Raw genomic sequence first — 24,793 nt, 5'->3', positions numbered from 1 at the left:
AAAGAAAAAATACATCTATCTATATATAAAAATAGAGCGAGAAATAAACTGTGGGCATACCTACATGTACACCTGCACACCTGATTTTGAAAACACTTGACTTGTCAGATACACAAGTATCTGTAGGATCATGCCTTCAGTTTTGAAGGACTTTTTCTTCAGTAGGTAATATCTAGGAAAATACGGACCTTAAGAGTCTTTATTGAATTAAACTGACTTCACCTTTAGTGCTTGAATAAATAGGCTCACATAATATCTTTAAAAACAAAGAGAAAGTGATTTGAGATTATACACCTTTCTTTAAATAAGCAACAGGAAAATGAATGTGCTGTACCTGATACATGGAAAATAAAGTCATTAAAATAGTTTTGCCAACATTGCAGTATTTAGCACACATTCTTACCTTTCACACTGTAGGAAAGTAGCTCAAAAACTGAATCAGCATTTGTGGTGTAAGTAGTTCTTATGCCGGATGCTTTCTCTGTGGTGGTATTAGCCAAAGTGTACGCTGCTGTCCAGTTGTAATAGTTGCTGTACACATTAGCAGAGACCTCTAAAGTGCCAAGTAAAGGCACACGAAGAGGATAGGATTCCGGAACAGTAAATGTCGGGATTCTGTATTCCTGAGATGGCACACTTATTCCCATTGACTCCATTACCAGAGGAGGTGTTTTAACCGTCTGTGGCACCCTTATGTCATGGGATGATCTTCCACCAAATGGCAGCCGGATATTAATTAGAAAACTGTTTTTATTTAAAATGTATCTGATCCGGCCTTCACTAGAAAATAAAAGTGACTCCATTAGAAACTGCAAGTCCATGAAACATATACAGAAATTTCCATGATTTCTACTATTCCCATGATACTGAGCTTACTTATATGCTTATATCAATGTCCTGACTTTAGGTTTAGAGATAAATGTAATGATCATCTATTACTATCAGCATCTTTTAAGCGCTCATCTATCAGAATTTACTGAAAGCACTTTCAGTATCAGTGAATTCTGTCGATGTTTTTTTCCCCTTATTTCATAATCAGGGAGACTCATAGGTCAAGTAGTGCCGAAACACATTCTTTCTGTAAGACCTTGCATTAGAATTCAAAGGTTCTTGATTCTTTGTTCAGAGCTTAACTAACTTTAGCTCACAGGTGGAGAGTGTCATTCAAGGGGATAAATACACAACTGTTATGAATCTTGCATTTGATTTTCTACTCTGAGAATCCAAATCTGCTTTATGAACATTAATGAAAAGATGTACTGGCATGAAAATGATCCTCAAAATGAAGGAATTTGAATGAAAATAGCTGACTATAGGAAAAAAAGTTCTCCAAAAACACTGCTGCACTTGTGCAATGTGGTATGCTGAGTACCAGAAAAAGGCAATTATGTTCTTAAAAAAAGTGATGTATTCTTACAGAAATGCATGAAAAGTTTTATTAGCATTAGAAGTTGTAAGAACCTAAATTATAAAGAATTTATCTTTCTGATGATAAGCGTTTCAAAAGTTTCATCCAAATATTCAGGATTTATTTTATTCTGAATGAAAATAAATAAAAATCTAACCACTTGACCAGGAGCTAGGACTGGAAAAAATGGATCGTCAGCTGAAAAGCTTGTGGGGAAAAAGTGTAATTACAAAAAGGCAAAACAGGAGGAAACTCGGCTTAATTTGTACATGAACAATAAGCTGGCAAAGATGCTTTTCTTTGCCTAACTGGTCTTTTATATTACAAAATCTTCTTTTTTACACTTAGAGCTACATCCTAAGATGAAAATTAAGGAAACATTTTTGAAGTTTGTTCCTTTTTATCAAATGCTTAAAAAAGCAACATCACAGAGCAGTAGAAGTTCCTATTATTATTATTGTAATGTGCACTGCTGATAAGAAAATGGGAGAAAAAGCAGTTTTTTCCTTGCTTCTACTTAGCTTAGGAACACAATAGAAGCAATAGAGATGTGTGTCGTTAACATAGTTTCGTATTACCACAGTGAAAGATAGTACATGGAAAAACAATGCTAAGAGAGACAAAATGCAAGACTGTTCTCCATCTGTTTTTGTAATCCAATCTTACACTAGATTCTGTTGTCCTTTACATCCATTTCAGCCATCAATATTTCCCTAGCTTATGGGAAAACTATACAGACATGTTTCTATTTATCACTGTGGTAGCTGTGGGTGTATTCTGAAGATACTACCAAGCAACAAGTTCCTTGAATTCTTATGCATAGGCAGAGCAGCAATGTGATATGAACACTAAATGGCAAGAACTGTATGTGCTAGGAACTGTAGCGAGAGCAAATCCTAGCAGGTGCACGGGCATTTTAAAGTCTAGATCCACTCTGGCTGACTTACAGTCTAATTTCCTAGAAACAGAAGAGATATACTATTCATCTGCCTTCCAGTCTCTCTTTTTGTTTGTCAAACCCTACTTTTTAGAAATTTTTAACACATTGGATGATTTCTATCAAATTTGACAGAAGGGTAAATGCCTCAAGGGTAATTACATTCATGCAAATTCTGTTCCCTATTAGGTGGAGGAGATGGGCCCAAACTCGTGCAAGCATCTAGTCCATATGTGTGCAACCATGGCATGTGTTGCCTCTGAGCAAGTGACAGACGGAGTCAGACATGGGAAGAGGTCAGGGTACTATATTGGTGGAGGTCAACCAGTACGTGTAGGGGAATGGGAAGAACTGTCCGATAAGACTGCACAGGAAAAAGTAGAGATATTAGGGTTGTGGCCAAAGACAAAGGGTCTGTAAGGATGCAGGACACAAATCTATGGGAAACCTGGCTTCATTAGCTATGTGGCTTAAATATTGTTGAACGCTGTATTTTTGTTCAGTTCTCATTACTATATTAACAGAATAATTCAGGATATATTCATATACTGCAGGAGTGACTGCTGTAAAGTCCAATCTGTATTAAAGATGTGCATCATTTCCTCCATATAATTTCATCTCTCTGGTCTTAAAACTCATTGTTACAATTCCAATTTTATGCTAATGCTTACAGCAATTCCACACTATTCTATAAAACAAAGTAAAATAAAATAGCACAAAAATATGAACAAATATCTATTTTCAGTTTCCTGTGTGACTATCCTAATTTATCTCCCTACCTTTTCAGAAAAAGTTCTTCAGGAATGGTAATAACAGGCAGGTTAATTTTCTGAATGTTCAGTTCCTGCAGTCCACTTAGTTTGTCTTGCAGAGTCTGGGCATAGGGGACACCTTTTGATGCCTTTTGCATCCAGGTGTTGGTTGCCTGCAATGAGGAGACAAGTTTTTCAAAGTAAATAACAAGTTTTAGGACTTCCCAGTAAGTTATCTGAAAGTCATTGTAACTATCCGTATACTGAGCCCTAGGCATCTGATAAAGTGGCTGATTCGATCAAGTTGGAAATATACATCTTATTCAATCTGATGAGTGCTTTTACAAGTAGTTCCCATTTTGGCTTCCATGGGGGAGGCAAGAATTCACCAGGGCTATGTGGTCAAGCTGTAATATCTACTGTAGGTTGAAACATACCACGATAAATTGTGACACAATATGTCGCAGTGTCATATCTGTATGAGCCACTTTCCGATCCAGCAGTTCATTGGCATGCTTCTCTAAAGTTTTTGGGTAATCTGAAAAGTCCACTGGGAAGCCAGAAGACATTTTTTTCACAGCAGCACTGGCACCTGAATTCCATTCTAGCTCAACTTTCTCTGAATCTGAAAATCATGAATTTAAAAGAAAAGGGTAAATTTAGTAATATTCTTATTCTATTTAGGGATATACCATAAACTAATGTAACAAGATGTTTAAATTTATAGGTTGTACATGTGGATCACGTTTTTGCCCCTACCATATCGGAGAAGAACTCTTTCTGAAATTGAGTTTCCGTGAGTTGTTGCAGCTGAGCTCATCTGAAGATATCCTTTGGTTGGTGAATAATTAACCAATGCTTCGGTTCTAAGTTCGGTTTGCAGGCGAGGAATATAAATACTGCCTTTTAACATTGCCTCTTCCATTCCAGCATATCTGTGAAAGCAAAAAGTAAATGTGAATAAAAAACATCTCACTTTTTCACTTATATTTCAGGAGCAATTTCAGCATTTAAAACTATCGTAAAGGCATAATAGGTGTTATAAAAAAATAGATTGAATCAAACTTGTAAACTCTGTTCCAATTCAGTGAATGTTTTCTGCTTCTGCTAGTTACTTTGGGAAATCTATGGTAAATTATTATAATGCTACTACGCAGATACACACAATAATAATTCCGTATTAATTTCATAATACTGAAACGGATGGAAATATGTACCTGTCTTGATAAAGTACCTGAACCAAATTCTGAACTCCTTACTCAAGCTGAATTCTCTACTACGGATACAGACTGTGGCCATGAATCACATAGAAAAAAAACACTTGACAAAACATATTATGCCACTGGGCTTCATTTTCCTTTATTCACATTTATTTTATATCTCTGTAACTTTGTTGACTTGAGCAAACTTCTAATATTATGTTAGTGCAAATGAAAGGGAATTGAGGTCCCTGACATCTGTCCAAAGCTCCCACTGATATCAGAGGCAATTCTGCAAGAACAGCAAAGACAAAGACTCCCCGGGGCACCATCAAGATCACAGAATTCCATGGAAGATTGAGGTTTATTAAAGAATGTGATCAGCTCATTTCACTATGGGTTTGTGAGGCAGATAATTTTAGAAACCCTGGCAGGCTGAACATTTTTGTTAGCTCCCCTGTAGATGTTCCCGGAAATATTCTCATCGTGAAGCGTGGGAATTTTTACAGGAAGCTCTCAGTTATTTTTGGTTTTGTTGCTTATTGAGTGCCATTAGATTTCTTCATGGGGAGATGTAATAACTTTTTTTTAGAGCCAAACATATCCAGTAAAAGATAATACCCCTCTGAACAAACCTTGCCTTGTTTATATCCTTGGACTGTCACACCTGCAATAACACTAGTACAATGTCATTCCTGTAGTCATGTGTGTGCAAACATGGAAGAACTAGGTCAAGGAACTTGTAATACAAATTATATATATACATATAGTAGGAAAGATCAGTTGGTGTGTTAGATGTATTTATTTGGTGTATACATGATGGATTACAAATAAAATACTTGAAGGGTTTTTAAGGAGGGTTTGAACAACAAGTTTTTATGTCTCTCTATATAAGCAATTTCTCCAAAATGGGATAAAATTTTCTACCTTCAATAAAACCTTTAGCTATCTTATTCAAAGGTATCTGTAAAAGTCCAAGTGGTTTTCTGAGTTACCTTATCTGGCCAGTAAGAGTAACTTCAGAAATCTTCTTGTTGTTAAAGTCTAAGACAAAGACATATGCTTTCTTCCCAGGAACGGATTCATCAGTAATTCTGAAGTTTGTACCAAAGTCAACATCAACATCTGGAATGTGGACATCACTGGTCAAAATCTTTCTGTCCCTGTTGTACCTGAAGGTCAATGTGGCCTCATGCTGCTTTACACCTGGAAAATATAATGTATTTTGGTTATGAGCAACTAAGGAATCTGTCTGGACTTTTCTTAAAAGAAGACTAAAAAAGGATCAACTGGAAACTATATTACCCTGAAGATCTAATGCAACCTTTGATGAGTCTGAATCAGAAACTGGGTCATCTTTTTTCTCCTCATCTTCTAAACACACCATGGGTTTATCCACTGATCCTGTCACTACTTTTGTTACGTAAACTTGCCATCTCACAGATTCTCCCTTTGAAAATTTGCTGTTTATACAGTTCTTCTCAATTTGTATGGTTTACTTCTGTATGTCATCAGAAATGGTATTTTTCCCTTGCTTATATAGAACCCATTAACTTCTCCTCTTCCTTGCTTCCATTTACCAACATCACACTTTTATTTAAATCATGGGGAAGCAATTTTGGGATACAAAATCAGGCTCTGATCATGAAAATTTTGCACTGGGATCACACACATGAAATGAAATGGTATTAAAGTGTTGGCCTGTTTGGGTGTGAAAATGGTATTCTATTTTATACTGTAAAGAATTCTATTATGATTTATTCATATAAATCTTCTTCCCATTAAATGACACAGTTCAAAACTGAGCTAAACCATATTGGTTTTTCAGGCTCTTACCTTCTGCCTGGACAGCAAACTTTAAGGTGTCTATCAGGTCATTTCCCTCTCTCTGCAGGTCATAGTTTGCAGTTGCAGAGTATTCCTTCACTTTGCCTGTGGACACCATTTCAACTTCGAATCTAAAGAAGAAGTAAACAAATGTCTTGTAAATAACTATTTTGTCCATGACCACAAACAGAAGAAATCATACAGTTCTCAATAGCTCTCTTTCTGAGCTGCTCATGCTAGTTTGTTTTTAAAGATTTTTAAAGGTAAGTGTTATGTGAGAGGGTACTGTAGATACTAAGCCCTAAGAGTTAACACAAAATAACATAGTTAAAGCTGATATGACTTACCTGGATTCTCCAGTCAAGGGATAATACGGAGCTGCCTCTGTGGCACTGGCATTAGAGTACAATAATTTGGTGCAGAAATTTAGACCAGCAATGAAAGGCTTGCAAGAAGTCCAGGTTTCTCGGTTCTCGATCAGAGGTGGAATCTCTTCAGTTTTGGCTGAAGACACCAAATGTAGCGTGTTGCTGGAACAGAAAAGTGAGCCATTTATTCCCAGGACAGGTGTTCAGACATTGTCCTATTAACAAGGTTATTTTCTGAATAAAAATCACTTATTAAGGTAGGGGCTTAATGAAATAACATTTGGTGGTTAAATGATCAAGTGGTTTATTATTATAAGTGTTATTATTGGTAATTACAGTTCTGTGTATTGAGCCATTTACCCTCTCTAAAACTAATGCAAGTAGTTTATTTAAATTCAATCTAAAAATAGGCATTGCTATTATAATAATTTGATGTGAAAGAAAACAAAATAATAGAAACAGTAAGAGTCTTGCTGAAAATTTCAGAAAATAGTGACAAATTAAAGAATCTGTAAGCCATGACTCCCAGCTGCCACTTATCTGGGCTATTTGCTTATCTTGCAAAAGAAGTTATCCCAGTTTTACAATGTCTGGGATCTTTCTGAACTGAAAATTTCTCCATGCCTGCCCTAGCCTCTCGGTTCCATCACAACAAAAATGAAGAAGAGAAGGGAAGAACATAGCCTCGGAAGTTCTCATTCAGTTCTCATTACCTGATACTGAAGAGCTTTGTTGGAGTCTTTGGAGCAGGAATGCTGAATTTCAGCTGTCCAGCTTTCATACTAACATGTGCTTCAATTCCAGACTCATGGAATATATTAGAATTCATCTCCACGCCACTTCTAGCAAATTCAGGCATGTTTATTCCCAGGTGTGTTACAAACTCAATTGCTACTGAAGGTTTAGCAATGAGTTCTGCTTGCATCTATTTAATAAAAACAAAATGGTATATTTATTTGCCCAATACACTTCTTACTGGTTTTATTAAACAAGTGTAATACTCTTGATAATCTAGAGGTAGGCTTATATAATTGATTTTGCTATTACATAAATTTGATTCCCAAGTTACATAAGCAGAAGGAACATGTAAGTGGTAACTGGAATGTAACAAATACAGCAAGATGATAATACCAAGGAACCTTACCTATTTTAATGTAAAAATACTCATGCTTCAGAAAGATTTTGTACATGAAACTACTTGCATGTATTTTTAAATCTGAAGAGAAGAGCCAGTTTTCCATTGTAAGAAACCCAGCAATTTTCAAAAACAATGAGCAAATTATTTGACAAAAAAGAAACGGATCCAAGATTTGAATCTCTCTAAATAGAAAACAGCTTATTTTCAAGCTTTTGGTTTGGCCATTACAGAAACAAGGGACAGAATGCAAAATTCTGGAAAAGGTTCCAAAGGTAACTAAAAGACATCCAGTACTAAATTTGAGGACTTTTATTTTTATTTTTACTTAAATCATGTATATGATGGAAAATTAAAAGTTTAGGTCAACTGAAACTATTGAGAAATTTATATAAATTATTGACTAAATTAGAGCAAAATAGTTATTAAAACTGTAAAAAAGAATGGAAATATTTAATTGGTTTTATTTTAACCAAATAATTAATTTTGTGTCACATGCTCTTTAACTGTTACATTTTAAAAATGTTTCCTTTCAGAACAAAAAATGTTTCATTTAACTCAATTTTCAACATTTCTTTTAACTGAAAATCAAAATTTTCACTTTTAATTGGCCACATCAAAATTTTTTTTTTCAACTGGTTTGAACAGCAAATTCACTTGCTGTAGCTTTCATGCTATTCTCATTTGAGGCAGGGAGAAAGAAACAAACAGAGATTAAAAGGATTATTTTTGAAAGGGTGATTAAAATACTTTCAATTAATAAATTTTATCATGTCTCATACTTAATTTTTTATACGTATTACTTCTTCCTTTAATGTAAATGTCATCCACAAATTAATTGGAGACCTCTAATATGTAAGTTTTTTTTTTCGTTCCAAGAGTATTTTGTAGTCTTTAAAATTCTTCTGATGTTACAGTTTTATCCCTAAATGAGATTGTAGATTATTAGGAGGAGACAAAAGATACACAGCTGCTGACACTTACGCTTTTCTGATGAAGCTTTAAAGCTACTTTGGCCCCAGGTGTTGCTATTCCAGACAAGGCAAATTTCAGTTGCAAACCTGCTCCAGTTGGGAGCTCAAACTCATTGTCCATAAACATGTAGTGGACAAATAAATCCCTGTCAACGCCTTTTGAGATGGCTTGTGCAATCTGTGAATCAAACAAGGAAGTGAACAGTAACAAACCTACACTTTGGAATATGTACATTTCATACTTTAAAAATTGATCATGGAATGATTGTAACTGTATAATCCAAAAATTAATTTCATATAGAGTACAGAAATCTAATTTCTGCAGATTCTTTGCTTCAAAAAATGTACTAAAGACTGTTTATCAAAATTTCAGCTTTAAAGGAATACTAGATTTTATCGCCTGCCTTGATACACACAGATCTTCTACCCTGACAAACACATACAAAGGTGAATTGGTTTAGATAACATGTAACATTCTGGCTTCCTCAAAGTCAATGGCAAAGCATTTTTTACTTCAACGAAAGAAGGGTTTTACCAAATATTCTTAAACTGTGCTACATCTTCTTTTCTTTTTAACACGATGAATTATTGCTTAATAATAATATACATTTTCTTAACTAGAAATTTAGTAGTAACATAATGGCCAACAGTAAGATTTTGGGCATTGTTCCGGTAGCTATCTCAATCATACAGTAAGATCTGAACCTTCCATTTTTCCTTCCTTTCACCCATCTTCCAGGACGACTCCACTTGGTTATTGAGGAATCTTCATGGGTTTCTCAGAGTCCTTCAGACTAAACCTGGATATTTTATTTTAAATAATTTTGTTTTCATGCTAGTATCAAATATCCATTCTTTACATAATAAACACAACCCAAATCTTAAAAAAATCTTGTAGAAAAAAACCAAATTAATAATACACATTGGTGCATCAGAAACATACCATTTCGGGAATAGTCTGAAGAGTTTTAACACTCTTTAAAATCATGCTTCCCAGCAATTTGAAATCATTGAGTTTCATGTACCCAAGTTCTTCTCCCAGGATTCTCAGATATGCTCTTCCTTCAGGAGCTTCCTTGTTGCCCAATTCCTTTATCAGTTTTTCAAGGTTAAGCATTATTCCTTTCATGATATCCTGAAAATTCAGTCAGAAAGTAGTAAAACAGATTTATAAGAAATCTGTAAGATCATATATCTAGAACAGTTACTTAGTGAATGTCAGCTAATCTGCACATGCAATTCTTACAGATTTGTCTCCAGACAAAGGCCACTCGCACATACAATTAAGAAAAAAACACTGTTACATAGCATTAATGATTTCTATTTTAGCTTACCAGAAGAGAAGAAGTATCATATACAATAAAGTGGGAAGTGCTGTAATTATCGTGTAAAGATAGGAATACCGAGCTGCGCATACCTGATCCTGCTTGCCATCCTGGGAGTAACCAAAATAGTCAAAAAGCACCTTGGAAACCTGCTCTGGCACTCTGCCGTCAACCCAGTACAAGGCCTTGCTTGCAGTGTCTGGAAAAAATCCCTTCTCTCCAAACAAAGCTTCCAGTGTTGGTTCAAACCCCTTTCCATCCAAGCCAAGCTGAAATGAACAGGACAATGCAGTAACTGAGAGAGTTTCCCCAGTCCTTTGGAGCTTTACAACAAACAGACTTTCTGGGGAACAAACAATGTATCTAAAGTGTATCCTACAAGTCTATGATTCTTAAGCGAAGATATGCAATACTAGGTCTTAATTTTATCTCTGCGGTGAGGTCCAACAAAAAACCTACACATAGGCTGTATCTCACTTAAAATCTACTGTGAGTACTTCAGTGTGCCAGTAATGATTCATTAGCATGAAGTCAATTTGTTACAGATGGGTTCATTTTACCCTAGCTGAGGCCTTTAATAACTCCAACAGGGTCGTCCATCCAGTCAGTGGCAAGTGACATCACATAACAAATGGCTTGCTCTAAAGCCCATTGAGATCAAATGAAAGTCCCCTTGTAGGCATAGTGATCTTTAGATTTCTCCCAAAGCTTGTAACAACAATACATTATTCAGAGAAAGTTGTTATAAGAAAACAGAAATGAGAAAGAAAACAGCTGAATACTAGCAAAGTTTTTGATAATTGTTGTACCTCAAAGATATCGCTTGGGCCAAATCCATACACATTCAGGGTGGTTTTTAGCATAGTCTCTTTAGGAACATAGCTGTTTGGGTCAAATACCACATTTCCCTCTACTTTAGCAGAGATGGGATCAAATCCAGGTACAGAAACTCTTTTGGAAATCTGATAATTTTGTGAGAACTTTCTGAAATCTTTGGCTGTTGGAACCTGGTTTCCTTTCAGAGCTTCTTCAACTCGGCTTTTTAGACTAGGAAAGAGGATAGCAATGCAAATATGATTAGTACAAATTCCAAAACCTCATTTAGTCTTAGTTGAGGGATTTCTTGTGTCACTTGCAGACATTCATGCAACAGTAAAAATAAGACTTAAGGGAAAGACTGTAAGCTGCCATGGCCATAGGCACTGACAAAGCCATAGATTTACTCAGCAGATGTGCTTGTTCAAAGAAAACAAACAAGCAAACAAAAAAAACCAAGCAAAAAATGCACTGCTAAATAACTACCACTGCACTTATGATCAGAACTTTGTTCTTCCTAGGACACCAGTATATAACTAAATTTTACTTACTCTTCAATGCCTACTTCTTCAGAGTCTAGGATGTTCGCAATGTGTGAGGCAATAAAGCTTTTCACTTGCTCATTCTTCTCCTTTGTGAGGACTCTCAAAATTTTCGTGAGATCACTTGGGGAAGGATTTTTCATCAGTATGAGATAGGCTGCTAGACGTTTGTCTGTAGGTGCATCCCCTTCTTGGAATGATTTCAGAAGTGCTGAACGGTCCTATATAAATGGAGAAAGGTTTGCACGGATGAGCTGGCTAGTAGATGATACTGCTAAATTCTTTTAGGAATATATAGGGTGAAATAATTTCCAGGATGTAATTTTTTCAGGACCACATAACTATTTCTATACCTTATTTCTATATCTGACCAAAAATTTTTCATTGAAGCTATTCTGATAAAGTTTCTTTTGATAGAAAATGTCACAGATATTATGGTTTTATTAAAACTGATTTTCCTATCATGTATCTGGCAGGTTACTTTTTTGTTTAGAACAGTGAATTTTGATTTTTGGGAATCAGAAGTGTTCTAGTCTGCAGACATTCTCAAATTTTGGAAAAAAGACCATTCAATTTAGGAAAAGAAGGTGATCAAAATCTTCTGCTGCAGGAAAATTAAAAACATAGTTTGAAAATAAATAATAAAAAAAATTAAATGCTTTAAATTAATCTGAGGACATGAGCTCCAGGTGTTTCCAGGCTCCCAGACTCGTTAAGCCTTGTCTGGAAACAAGAGCACGTCTCTTAGAGTAGAAACTTGTTGATACTGAAACTATTTCACTATACTAAGCTGAAGTGCTCTGTATAATGACACCCATTCCGTAGGAGGTGCTTTAGTGTCACTGTAATGTAAACATAAATCTAACCAGTACTATTAATAACAATGACAACAAAATGCCAGTATAAAATAGGGACCTGATTTTTTTTTAGTTAAATCCATTTATATCTGGAGTAATTCGTTAGTTAAAACTACCTTTAAGTAAGTAGAACTCCATTTAAGACACTCTAACAGGAACAGATCCAAACCTCCCATTTAAACTGAGACTATCTATACAAAGGAAGTGCATCTCAAAGGAGTAACACCCACTAAGTCAGAAGTCTGCAGAACTTCTCAGATATGTGTATGGAAACTAAACTAACTAAAGGAGTTCTAAAAAAGCTGGAGACAGCTAAAAGGGAGATAGCAAAACTATGAAATAGGAATGTTTTTGCATATTCAATGACCTCTGTGAACAGTCAAGGTGAACTGAAGACAGTTTATGCTGCTTCTTATGACCCAATTTACCTCTTCAGTAATAGTCATTTTCCTGAATGCCTGAATGGCTGCTTTCTGAACTGAAAGTGATGCAGCTTCATTTCTGATACATGTCTTAAGAAAAGATTTCAGGCTGGGTTTGGCTCTCTCCATTACTGCACCCATGTTTCCAATAGCCTGTCAGTGACGAAAACACAGGAAGATGATGAGCATTTTTTCTCCACCAAGAGAAGTAGAGTAATATATGTGCTACAATTTAAAATAAGGAAAAAAGGAAATAAGGAAATAAAAATACCCGAAGTGTGAGGTATGTGAGTTCATCTTCCCCAGAACAATCACTGCCAAGCAGTGATGCCATGAAGTCTGCAACATCTGTTATTTCCTCTGTCACGATCATCTTCTCATTGTAGAACCTAAATAAATAGAAAAACACATTAGAAACAAAAGGAGAAAATGGGAAGTGTCTATTTTTCATTCCTAAAGAGCAAATTCATGAGAATAACAAAAAATCCTCAAAAAGTGACTACTCTTAGGGTTTACCCTAAGCATTGTAATGTTTTCTTGAGGTTATTTTGTACAATTACATGCTATCATTACTTACTTAGTAACAGAATGACTCAAGCCATAAAAAGAAGCTCTGCTTGGCTGATACTGGGCCATGTTAAGAATTTCCCGTATTCTTTTCGGAGTTGGAGAAGGCAATAGTCCCAGGGTATATGTCACCAGGTCTACCACAAGCGGATTCACGTTTCCAGTTCTCAGTATTTGCAGGACTGCACCATAGCACTCCGGAGTCCCGCACTGAGTCAGGGCCTGAACTGTGATGGAACTGAAAGGAAAAGAGATTACTTTGATTAATTAATTCCCTATTTGCAGTTACTGCTGCATGTTGCATGTTTGAAATAAACATTTGACAGGTTTATTAAGGTGTTTTAATATAAATTATGTATGCTTATGCATGACTGGAAGCAAATCACACAATTGCTTATCAAAAAGAAGCTTCTTAGTTTTACAAGTTATACTAATAACATGATTAGCTATGAACAACAAGAAAGTATTAACAATACTATAATTACACAGACATATCTTTTTTTTTTTTCTGCAACAGACTTTCCACAATTTTAAGTATTATAATATAATATATTCAACCAGACTGAGGCTCTAGTCCCTCTACAGACTAAGGACATAAAGTATGTGTAAATTGACTGAAGTCCAGCTAGGACAGAAGAGTAAGGGTGGGGAGTGGAGGGCAGGGTCAGACCAAGGAATTGTGCCCTTCCATGTCTCCAAAAATCTCACTTTCAAAACTCTGTTCTTTGCTATAAGTCAGACTTGGGAGCTTGGAATTACAGTCATTGTCCTTGAGCAAAACTGCATGAAAGATATTTGGCTCTAATAACATATCCACAGGATTGCATCTGGCATACAGGCTTGGGATGGTGGTGGGGAGAAAAACACTGTACTGGTCTGTGTTATACTCTAATTTATAGTTCAGCTTCTCCAATAAGTTTGGAAGATTTGAAGGGGGAATGATCAAAACAATATTAGTTCTTCATAGAAGGCTAGAACTTTCAGATCTATTTGAATTCTTATATTGTTCTCATATATTTAATGTTCAAGTTCCAATTAACAACTGAGCACTTCTGATGGAAAAATGTGAAATCCACAGGTTTTACTCTGTCTTCCTTATTTCGCTCTCTAGATAATTCTGATGATACTTATCTTTCTGAAAGACAATCTTTACATCTAATTAACCTCTAATTTAAAACCACTTGCAGCAAATCATCAACTTTAGAATGGATTTGCTATGGCATTGACATGTGGTCACTTGCACAATGAACTGTTGTAACATACCTTGAAGTTTCCATCATCTTTGGTACAAGAGAGCCAAGAGTGGTGTTATGTAAACTTCTAAGTCCAGAAACAAATTTGTAAAAGAGTCTTGCTCTCTGCTGGTTCTGCTGGGAAGCTGTAAGTTTCTGCAGCTCCTGAAGGGTTTTCAGAACAGCATCCCCCTGCCTGGAAAATTTGGCATCTGTACTTTCCAGTGCAAGTCCCTTCTCTTCCAGTTCATCTAGCAATTAAAAAAATTGCATTCTTTATATCTTTATCAAGCAGCTATGTTCATTTTTATCTTCTGTCATACATTCAGTATAAATATAAACTCTGTAGATTAATTTATGTGATAACTGTTGAAGATCAACAGCTGAACAGTTTCTAAAAACAATGGAGTGGAATTTAAATGTAATTGTCCCAAAAGTAGAATAATACCTATTTGCATAAATTATTTTACATTTTCATGAAGATGATTCCTTATCATCTTTTATATTAGCATAGTTTGCTTTTTCATCTTTTAATGATTATATCTTAGAATAAATATGTTATGACTAAGAATAACAACTACATGTCAAAAAAGTGCATTTCAGAACCAAATCTATAGTAATCATGGACTGTTTACATTTGGCAGCTGAAGCTGAAAGTTGCATAAGAAATTACAGTTAGCTAAAAAGGGTTCATTAAACTAATTTCCAATAAGATTAAACTTACTTTCTAAGCAAATTATAAATTTTTAATTATAAACAATAATTTCAAAATTAAAATGAAAAGACAAAGATTATTCAAAATTAGAGTGTTTTTAAACTTTTCAGGTTTTCCCATCTTATACCCCAACATTTTTTTGACTAAATTGATCAAATTTCATTAAAAACCACATCTTTAATTAATTCACTGTTTAAAAAAAAATTGTCCCTGTATTTAACCTGTACTTATATTTTGTCCCTGTATTTGTATTACTGAGAATTGCAGCTATACCTCCATCAAAATTTCTGTTATTGATCTTTGGGGTATCTTCAAGCTTCAGTGTCTGGTTGACCTCTGTCATCACACCATAGCGATTTCTAGAAAACAAAGAAAAATACAGTGCTTTAGTTGAGTCTAAGTACCTCTGAGGGGTCTTGCCATGCCTCCTGCCTTCCTGAGAACACAATGCATATTTGGGGATGAAGTCAGGGCAGAATGTGATACATCACCATTTAAAATAAATATTTATAAAAAAAGGGTAATGATAAATAGTGAGAAACCTACTTGTATGAGGAGGGCAGAAACAGGTGTTTTTCACTGCAGACAGCATCTCTTATATGCCTTTTCTTTGCATCAATATTGTAATGACAGAATTGAGTGCTCCTTAGAAGAGTAGATAATGGGATGTTCTGTAAAATAAATAGTTTGGCAGTCATTTTAGTCAATAGTATAGGAAACAAACACAGTTTTAAAGGGTGCCACAGTTTTACGGTAATATTAACAGTTACAGCATATTAGAAAAAAAAGGTGCATAACTGGAATCATTCTCACACAAAGAGAAAATTGTGCCAGTATCAATCTTTAGTCTTAAGTCTCCTCACAGGCAAAAATCCCACTGAAATTTTCCCTCAGGCCTTACTGAGGTGTTTGGCTTAGTAGTTACTTCATGATTGATCCCCTGCTGCCTACAACAAAGGACTCCTTCATAGAAACCAGTTTGTAATTTTTAGAGAAGTTCAGGCCCCTCGTAACAGCTGATGCTCTTTTTAATTTCACTCTTATTATACAAACTTTAAAGATTTCTACAACAAGCTGTAGAAAAGGCAGAAATTAAAAAATGTGGTTTTCGCATGATTTGAAATCCTAAATTTTTTTTTTTTTTTGAGGGAAAACACTCAAAAGCACAGATGCCATGATACCAGGAAGAAATTTGCCAATATTCATGCAAGCAACTGCATTTGATTATTGTGGATTAACAGGTAGCCTGAACAGCATGTCAAACCATTTACTTTGGGGCATTTAGAGCCCTCTCTTCCTGCACATCATACACAAAACAGGATTTTGGTGGACTACATGTTTTACAAGAAATTGGAATGTTGAAAATTTTGATCCAAAACCCTAAAAATTTAGATATGATCTGACAGGTTATCGTGTAACCAACAGTACTAACTCCATCTATGAAAAGCTCTCCTTTAAAAAATAAGAACATGAAAGAAGGTAACTACACTCTTTCTCCACATCTGTTTTTCTCTATTGACTGCCAACAAAACCACAGTCTGATCTAATGCAAGGGTACAGAAAACCTTTTTAAGCTTTTAGAAGATAAATACAAAATTTAGTTGTTGTAGTAATTGTTTATCATTTTAAGTGATGTAGTGAAGAATGTAATATCATGTACATTTTAATGGTATACTTACTAGTCCCTTTACAATAGCAATAGGGCTGATGTAATCTCTGCTGGGACTGAAGTTGTCACAGGCTTTCAGGTCCCTGTTAATTGAAATATCTTCTGCAACATTTCCTTTTCTAGATTTGAATTCAACTTCACTGTCACACTTTCCATATACAGTATCCTGGAAAGAAGAAAGAAATCAGTGTCTTTGTCCATGCTGTCAGACATTTTCTGATCTAGCTGGAAGGCACCCTTTTTCATCTGAACTTCCAGGTCTTTTGAAAATTATGTTCAGGAGTAACTCTGCTAGGTGAGTTTTCTTCCATTTGTTAAGGAAATAAAATTAATTATTTTCAAAACACGTACCATTGAAATTGTTTTTACGTTTTCTACTGTTTCTGTTGGCACAAGTAGAGCTGAGATGATTCCTCTCTTGAGATTCAGTACATTTAGAGGTTCATCCTTCTCTGGATACAGCTTGACTTTTGTTCCATCCTGAATGCTGAATTTTAGCTCATGCCTGCCCAAAAAAACCCCAACATTAGTATGAAATCATGTTAAAGCCACCCAGTGGAGAACATGTTACCAATAAACAGCTGGGCTATAGCTAAAGCACTATGTTTACCTTGGTCTATCATTATTTTCTATTAACTGTTGTTACTATTAGAGAGTATTACTATTAAAGCAGCAAAATTCTAACCAAGGACATTCTGATATCACCAGACTACGTCATGTAAGGACAAACAAGTATCAAGAGCAATGGCTGGAAGTTGGAATTGCACAAATTCAGAGAGGAGATAAGTAAATTTTTAGAATGAGGTAATAATTAACTACTGTAATAGGCTACAAAACTATGGGAAGGATTCTCTACTGGTTGCAGTCTTTAAATAAAACCTTGATTGTTTTCTAAAAAACATATTTTAATACTGTCTCAAGTTGTTTTGAGATCTATGGCTTGTGAAACAAGATGGACTGGATACTGAGGCATTGAAACAAGCATGAAGGTGCATGACTAAAACACGCCCTGACAAGCACTAGAGACTAGTTGGGTGGACGGAGTAGTAGCAATAAGTTACGAAAGCAGATAAGTAAGGAAAAGATAAGTTACATAGGTCATTAAAGATCGGGATAGGAAATCTGGACTTCAGTCTCAAAAGCCTTTCTACTGCACAGTCTTTGTACCGTGTCAGCAAAGGAAAATTATCTTAAAATGGCTGTACACAGCCATTTGAGAATTTGCTTACAAGAAGGAACATTCTGCTTGCAATAATCTTTTAGGGACTACCCAACAGTTCCCTGATGTAGATGATATAAATGACAAAAACATTCCAGGTGAAAATTCTGGATGGAAGAAAACCTTCCCTACTAGCAATTGAGAACTGTGCCAAGTTAGCCCTTAATTGTATCAGGGAGACTTTTGCTGTGGAACCAGGTAATAAATTGACCATGTTATGAAATGTGTTCTATGCCTGGAAAAACATAGTCAGGGTGGACTGTAACATTGCAGCCTGTTCCATGTTAAGGCTACAAGCATTGATGATAATTGATATTGCTTACTTGGACATGGCATTTGCAAAGTCTTCAGAGTTCTTTGACTTTTTCAGCATGGCCCTTCCCTCAGTGTCAACACCAAATGTCTCCCTCAGGGAGCAATGCATTGTCCTCAGGATGAAGTGGCACAGCTGTGGTACCTCCAGTTCAACCTGAAAACACAAATATGATGTGTTTATCTTTTTTTCATTATCATGTTTCCAGGATCATCCAGTTACAGTTTTGAAAATATGGTATTCCTTGGGTTTTGTAAAGTGTCAGAATCACCCTGCTAGCAGCTGTTGGGAAAGATTCCAAAGTACTCTAAATAGCTTAAGGTAACTTGAGGGAGAAGATGTGAAAGCAGGTATTTGCTTGGCTAATGGCATGGAGTATACTATATACACAGTAAACAACCAGCTTAGGTTCTGAAAATTTATAGTACTAGAAGAACTGCATGAAAACTTGAGTCATTACACTGATCAAAGTTTAGACTCTGTAAGAACAGTGTGTGCTAAATAAAAAATATTTTCCCCAGTTACTCCATTTCAGAAAAAAAAACCCCATGATGGGAAAGTTTGGGGCAAGATGGAGAGACATTGGGTAGTTTAATGGCTTACAGAATCTTTTGGTCCTACAGCCCCGATCCTGGCTTGACTGCTACCATCAACAGGCTATCAAGTGTTCTTCATGGCATCAATGAGCTGTTTTCATTCAACTTCTAGAATTGTTTAATGGACACTGGTAGACTCAGCCTAGGAGCTAAGGAAAACTGCACTACCAGGTCTTCCCCCTCTCTTGTGTAAAAGTACAGCCAGATCAGAATTGAAATGCACTGGCACAGTGGTATGAAGCATTTCTGCCATACTCAGTGCCTTCTGTCTAGGACAGGCAGGGCTTAGTCTACAGGCAGGGCTTAGTCTTCAGGACTCTCAACATGTGCCTTTCAAAAGAATGACCTTGTTTGGAAAAACATTGAAGGATGCTCCCCAGCTTCCAGCTCCCATGTTATTCAGTATACAGTCCCACTCGTTTGTATTTACTCCTCTTTTCCTACCTTGCAAGTGATCTTTGAACCACTTCGAGAATCTGCTGTTCCCGTGATCCCATTTGATGTTTCTGCTTCGTATAAGTAAACATACTTTCTGAGGTGTTTGAATCTGGTTGCATCTTCTGCAATTGGGAAAATAAGAGTGCTTTTATGACTTGGGTAGGATATGCATATGTTGACCATTACAATACACGCTTAGTGTTGTGCGACTAAAATGAATCCCACATATAAAGGAAGCATGAGGACCCTCCCACTATTTCATTTTACGGAATAGCTTTCAGACAAAGAAGTAATGCCTTCATGTCAGCTGGATACTTTCTGAAGCATAAGACAAAACTTGTGGGGGAAGCATAAGTTTTGGGGTCCACCACTCTGACGAGATCTGACAGTATGACTCTACCTGGCCTTCAAATCATGCCCCATTAAAGTTAATGATAAAAACTGGAGAAAACTTAAGATATGGAACTGTTTTAAAAATGACACTATTTCTTCTTAATTAAAGCAATCAAATGGTAATTTTCAAATTGGTAATAAAATGATTCATTTCAGCTCAGATTTTTCCATCATAATTCAAATGCAAGGAACTGCTTTATCTAAGTCACATGAATGAGACTGAAAGCAAATAAACACAGAAAGAGACAGAATACCCAAACTAGCATTCCTCAATACCATTTCACCTTAATCTACAGAGTATCTTTCTGCCCCAGACTCTCCTGAAACATGATCTGCTCTAATTCACTTATTAGATCAGCAAATTTTACTGGAGTAGACTCTTTTTAATGGAGATAATCTTTAGTTATATGAAGAGCATCCAGAACAAGAAAAAGCACTAAGTTATGAGTAAGAACAAGGCAGAAGGAAGTATTTGCAGAGGTGTTTCTCTTTTTAGCAAAGGAAGCCCCAAAACCTAATGGGCTTCCTCAAAGGGATTAATTTCACCTGTGTTTTATCTGTCCCTGTTGCTTTCAGAGGCAATTAATCTGTAATTTTAAACCCTACAAGCAGGAATGAACGTGGTAATAGAGACATAAAGAAAATAATATTTTGTCTCAGTGTCAAATACAGGGATATAAGATCTTTTGGTGTATAGAATACCAAACAATGTTCTCAATTACAGTTCACTCCTACTATAACTGCAGGCATTTTAAATTAAACATATGATGATCAGGCATTTGAAGTTACTGTGTTAGAGGAGTTTAGGTCTATCTGAACCAGAAGTTACTGGTGCCTCTGTTTAGACTGAGCAACTCACTGGGATTGTGATGCTGTGGTGATGCTGAGTGAAAAGCAATTTCCTAAATTGCTCCTCTGTGGTTATGTGTGACTGAACATATTAGAATCCTGATCTACTTTTATGGAAAAAAAAAAAAAGGTAAAGTCATCTCGATGTAAACCCACACAACCACCATCAAATCTGTATGATTTTGCCTGTCTATACCTGCCATGAATGTATCATCTTACTCTTCCTCTTTCATAAAATATTTTTCATGTTAGAGGCCAATGGCAATGTTAACTTGCCCTTTATGTCACAGAATTGCATACTTAGAGAGGAGAACAGAACAGTGCTATTAATTTCGTATTTCCTCCTTGGACTATCACTTTTATAAGCTTTACATACTTTAATAGTGTTTTAACTGACATTACTTTCATGTAATTTCTAGACAGAAATAATATATTTAATACTAGCTATCATACAGTAATCAGCATCTTACAAACAATTGAAAACTGAATTAAATTATCTAATTAACCTTAAAATTAAGTGCTATAAAAAAAATCAACACTACCTCTGTCAGTTTTGGCTATCCTGGACTATAACATTGCTTAACTGTACATTCTCAGAAATTTTCGCAACACCAGTATCTACTATGCTAAAGTGAAAAGGCTAATTATTGCTTCATTTCCTGCTTTTAAACAGAAATAAATGGCAAAGGAATAGGGAAATGATAAGATTAGAAATGCAAATACCAAATAATGTATTGTATCAAAAGATACACAAGAAATTGGCAACAAAACCCAGAAGTCTTTGAGTTGGTTCAGGCAGCTGAAATAAACCCAATTGCCTGGAGATGGTGCTAAAGCATCCAACAAGGGGAAAAAACCCTGAAGACAAAGAACAAAACAACTTATTCGGTACTTTGACCCTATGGTGGAACATTATGTATTTAACCAAGCAGTCAGGGCCAGTCAGAGTTCATTATAAAGATACGGCATAAAGTCAGCATTTCCTGAGTCTTGACTTGTTTAAAGAAATTGCTGTCCTTGCTGACAGAGTTGATGATTTATTCTCCAGGTATTTAGTTAGATATCCAAGTGCAATTCTGGGGGTTTAGCAGCCACTGTGAAGGGCAAATGAGCAGTGAGATTCAGCCCATGGTAAAGTGTAATGTACATAACCTCACTGCTAAAGCTTCACATCTGACAAACAGGGATTTCTAAATTAAGGAATTTGCACCTGACAATTAAGAAATCAACAAAACAAAGGAAAGTAGTTTCTTAATGGGAGCTTTTAAAAAGTTTAGAAACTCAATCTCAGCTCCTCCGATCTTAGGAAACTTTTGAAATTCTTTTAGCCAAGCCTTATGCATAATTAAATAACTAAAATAAATGCAATAAAGACTTCAGAATATTGCCATCACTTTTGTTTCAGTAATTTCAGAGGAAGAGATTTATGGAATAGGAAAAGTCAAACTTTGAAAGAGGTATTCAGTTAATATAGTGACATAAGATAACAAAAGCAGATGCAGGAAATCAATTACTTGAACATCCTGAATTTCCACTTTCAGGCGTTTCTTCTTCTGTAAAGAATAAAAAAAATAATTAAAAGCTGGAAAAGCAGTTTATAGCTATAAAACAAGGGCAGTGGAAATATAAACGGAAATACTACATTTTCATTATAAGACCTTTTTAATTCATACCAACTTTTGGTGTAGTTTGGCACACTGATGTAAATAACAAAGCTACTATTAACATTGACAGTACAGAGTCAAATCTAAAGGGAGTTACAGTAGTTGCCCTGATATTGTGAACTAAGACCTCAGAATAGGATCTTTAAGTCACTGAATTAAATTGATTTAAACTGAGAAGAATCAGCTTCAAGGTTAACAAGTATTTTAAAAACCCTATGTTATGTGAAATAGAAAGTTTACAAATAATGAACAGATGAAATGCACCATATAACATGGTCTACTTTAAAATTTTAGTCTATTTGAGCACACAAAAATACTGCATAATGGATGAATGGCTATATTTTGGGTTTTGTACATTTAAAAAAGGACAACTTTGACAATTAATACTACAATTCTCTGCTATTAAATCTTTTCTGAATATTGAGAGTTCATTCTTTGGAAGAAAAGAACACTGATTAGAAGCCCATTCAAGTTAAGAAGAATCATTTGCTCCAAACTGTCTTAGGTATGTCCCATATGACTATTTAAAATAAAATAAAATAAATTAAAATAAAATAAAATAAAATAAAATAAAATAAAATAAAATAAAATATAATCTAGTAAATTCGCTGCATTCATTTGATGTTGTGTCATTCTTTGGGATATCACACATGAATGTCAGCACTTTTCACAATATTCTCTGCACACTTCCCAAGTTTTCATTCTGGGAATTCTAAGGTTGACCACTCTATAGAAATAGAGTGTAACATTAGTTACAGTAACAGCAACAGCAACAGTAATACTACTATTACTATTACAACAGTAACAGTAATGACATTATTAATAACCATTAGAAACAAGTGCATCCTTTAAAATTGTATAACATCAGTCAACAACAGAATTAGTTCAACAAAGGTGTATTTATGATAAATTCCATCTGCATATAAAACCAGACCTGCATAACTGGCCCCAGACGCACCTTCCTCCTTAAGGTTCCTGAAGCCTTAAGTAACACTACAGTGCTGTATTCTAAAAAGCCACTTCTTGGGAAGCTAGGACAGCTCACAATCCACAGCACCATATTGATCTAGGCTGTCTTTCCTGATCTTAGGAAAAAAACCTCTACTGGCCTACTTCTTTTACTACTACTACCAATGACTATGTCCCTTTAACACAAAATTGTATTTCAAATGTCACTATTGCCTGCCAAACACATTTTGCTTTATTGCTCTCTGTATTCACATTTGCTGCAGAATAGGTTAGCAACAGCTGGGATAAGTCTGTATGGCATCTCCAAGCTACAGTATCTCCACAGGGGTTTAAAAGGACAGCATTACAGAAGAACAATTAGGCCAAAATAAACTATGTGAATTCCTTACAAGTTGCAAAATACATTAAATCTGATCAAAAGATACCAGGTGACATTTGTGACTTTTTCTACATTGGGATCCTCTGATGATTGCCCAGTTCTACAAAGGGAAGAGATGATATCTTTGCCACACTTACCCTCTCTAATTCTATAAGCCATTGTCCTGTTGATTTTTGCACCATTGTTGTTTTAATGGGTTCATAAATAAAGCAGCAAAAAGCACTAACATAAAAGGCAGTACTTACGTGTGAGAACACCACTGCTGAGCAGCAGCAAGAGCAGCAAGAGCTGCACAGGGCCCATGGTGAGCCCCGAACCCTCTTGCTGCTCTTTCTTTTCCTCTGTTTTTCCTTCCCTCCCCTCTTCACCTCTTCCCTACTGCCTCAGAGGGAGAATGAGCCTTCTGACTTGGACCTCCATTTATATAGTCCGTAGCAAGCAGCTGAGGCAAACGGTTTAGAAAGCTCAGAGCAAATTGCCAAAGGTCCAAAGGTGAGAGTCCCAGATCCTCACTGTGCTCCAGACAACGCAACGCTCTGCTTTGGTTGCTGGGAGTCCCTGAAGGCAGAAGACTGAGCATATACTGGAGAGAAGTCACTCTTCCAGTTCCTTGGGCTTTTTCCTTAACAGAGTTTTAAAAGCAAAATCCCTCAGCTACAGACTCTAACAATGTATTCAAATAAATTTCCCACATCTACATAGGAATGAATACAACGCATAAATTATAGCTGGAAGAAATGACAACTGCAGCATGCTTTCAGTATAGATGTTGAGAAGCTTAAGGCTATGAGTACTTGAGAAAATGAGAGTATTGTGGAATTTAGACATCTTCCCTCTACAGGCAGGAGAATGAAAGTCTAAGATTTTTTTCCTTTGTTGTACCAAAATTTGTCATATACCTTTCTAAAAATAATTTTATATTTACTTGCAATATTCTAGTAAATCAGGCCATGTTCATGTTGAAAGTAAGCGCTGTATAATTATTTTGTTTCCTTATTTTTAAATTCAATTCGTTTTGTTTGCTAATAATAGCAAAAATATGAAAATAAGATGATACAATTTGTCTGAATGAAGAAGATAAACCTATGAAGAAGATAAACCTGATTAAAATACAAACAAAACCCTTTTTATGAATATATATATTGGTAAAAAAGACTGGTTTTATGTCATGAGAAATTCTAGTAGTTTGAATTCTTTCTCTACTCTATCAAAGCTAACTGCAGTAAAA

At 35.5% G+C, this 24,793-nt stretch overlaps 1 protein-coding gene across 1 annotated transcript in view; it reads right to left on the bottom strand.

Moving 5' to 3' along the window:
• The window catches only part of APOB (apolipoprotein B), a 38,048-nt gene extending 14,086 nt beyond the window's left edge, over positions 1–23,962 (bottom strand). The window contains exons 1-25 of the mRNA XM_030037262.2: positions 23,811–23,962; positions 22,068–22,106; positions 19,318–19,433; positions 18,288–18,433; positions 17,097–17,250; positions 16,756–16,911; positions 15,623–15,747; positions 15,350–15,435; positions 14,393–14,612; positions 13,140–13,367; positions 12,834–12,951; positions 12,569–12,715; positions 11,293–11,504; positions 10,735–10,972; positions 10,018–10,194; positions 9,544–9,735; positions 8,611–8,778; positions 7,205–7,416; positions 6,471–6,653; positions 6,133–6,254; positions 5,292–5,502; positions 3,857–4,032; positions 3,535–3,722; positions 3,125–3,270; positions 404–780 (exon numbers count right to left, since the gene is read on the bottom strand). Coding sequence (XP_029893122.1) covers positions 404–780; positions 3,125–3,270; positions 3,535–3,722; positions 3,857–4,032; positions 5,292–5,502; positions 6,133–6,254; positions 6,471–6,653; positions 7,205–7,416; positions 8,611–8,778; positions 9,544–9,735; positions 10,018–10,194; positions 10,735–10,972; positions 11,293–11,504; positions 12,569–12,715; positions 12,834–12,951; positions 13,140–13,367; positions 14,393–14,612; positions 15,350–15,435; positions 15,623–15,747; positions 16,756–16,911; positions 17,097–17,250; positions 18,288–18,433; positions 19,318–19,433; positions 22,068–22,106; positions 23,811–23,868 — 4,195 coding nt within the window. The 5' untranslated portion in view covers positions 23,869–23,962. The remainder of the gene's footprint in view (positions 1–403; positions 781–3,124; positions 3,271–3,534; positions 3,723–3,856; positions 4,033–5,291; positions 5,503–6,132; positions 6,255–6,470; positions 6,654–7,204; positions 7,417–8,610; positions 8,779–9,543; positions 9,736–10,017; positions 10,195–10,734; positions 10,973–11,292; positions 11,505–12,568; positions 12,716–12,833; positions 12,952–13,139; positions 13,368–14,392; positions 14,613–15,349; positions 15,436–15,622; positions 15,748–16,755; positions 16,912–17,096; positions 17,251–18,287; positions 18,434–19,317; positions 19,434–22,067; positions 22,107–23,810) is intronic.
• Positions 23,963–24,793: the final 831 nt, after the last annotated feature.

Source organism: Aquila chrysaetos, chromosome 15 (assembly GCF_900496995.4).
Source record: "Aquila chrysaetos chrysaetos chromosome 15, bAquChr1.4, whole genome shotgun sequence".
NCBI classification, from domain to species: Eukaryota; Metazoa; Chordata; class Aves; order Accipitriformes; family Accipitridae; genus Aquila; species Aquila chrysaetos.
Note: the sequence above shows the minus strand (reverse complement) of the source record. Positions and strands in the feature narration are given on the sequence as shown.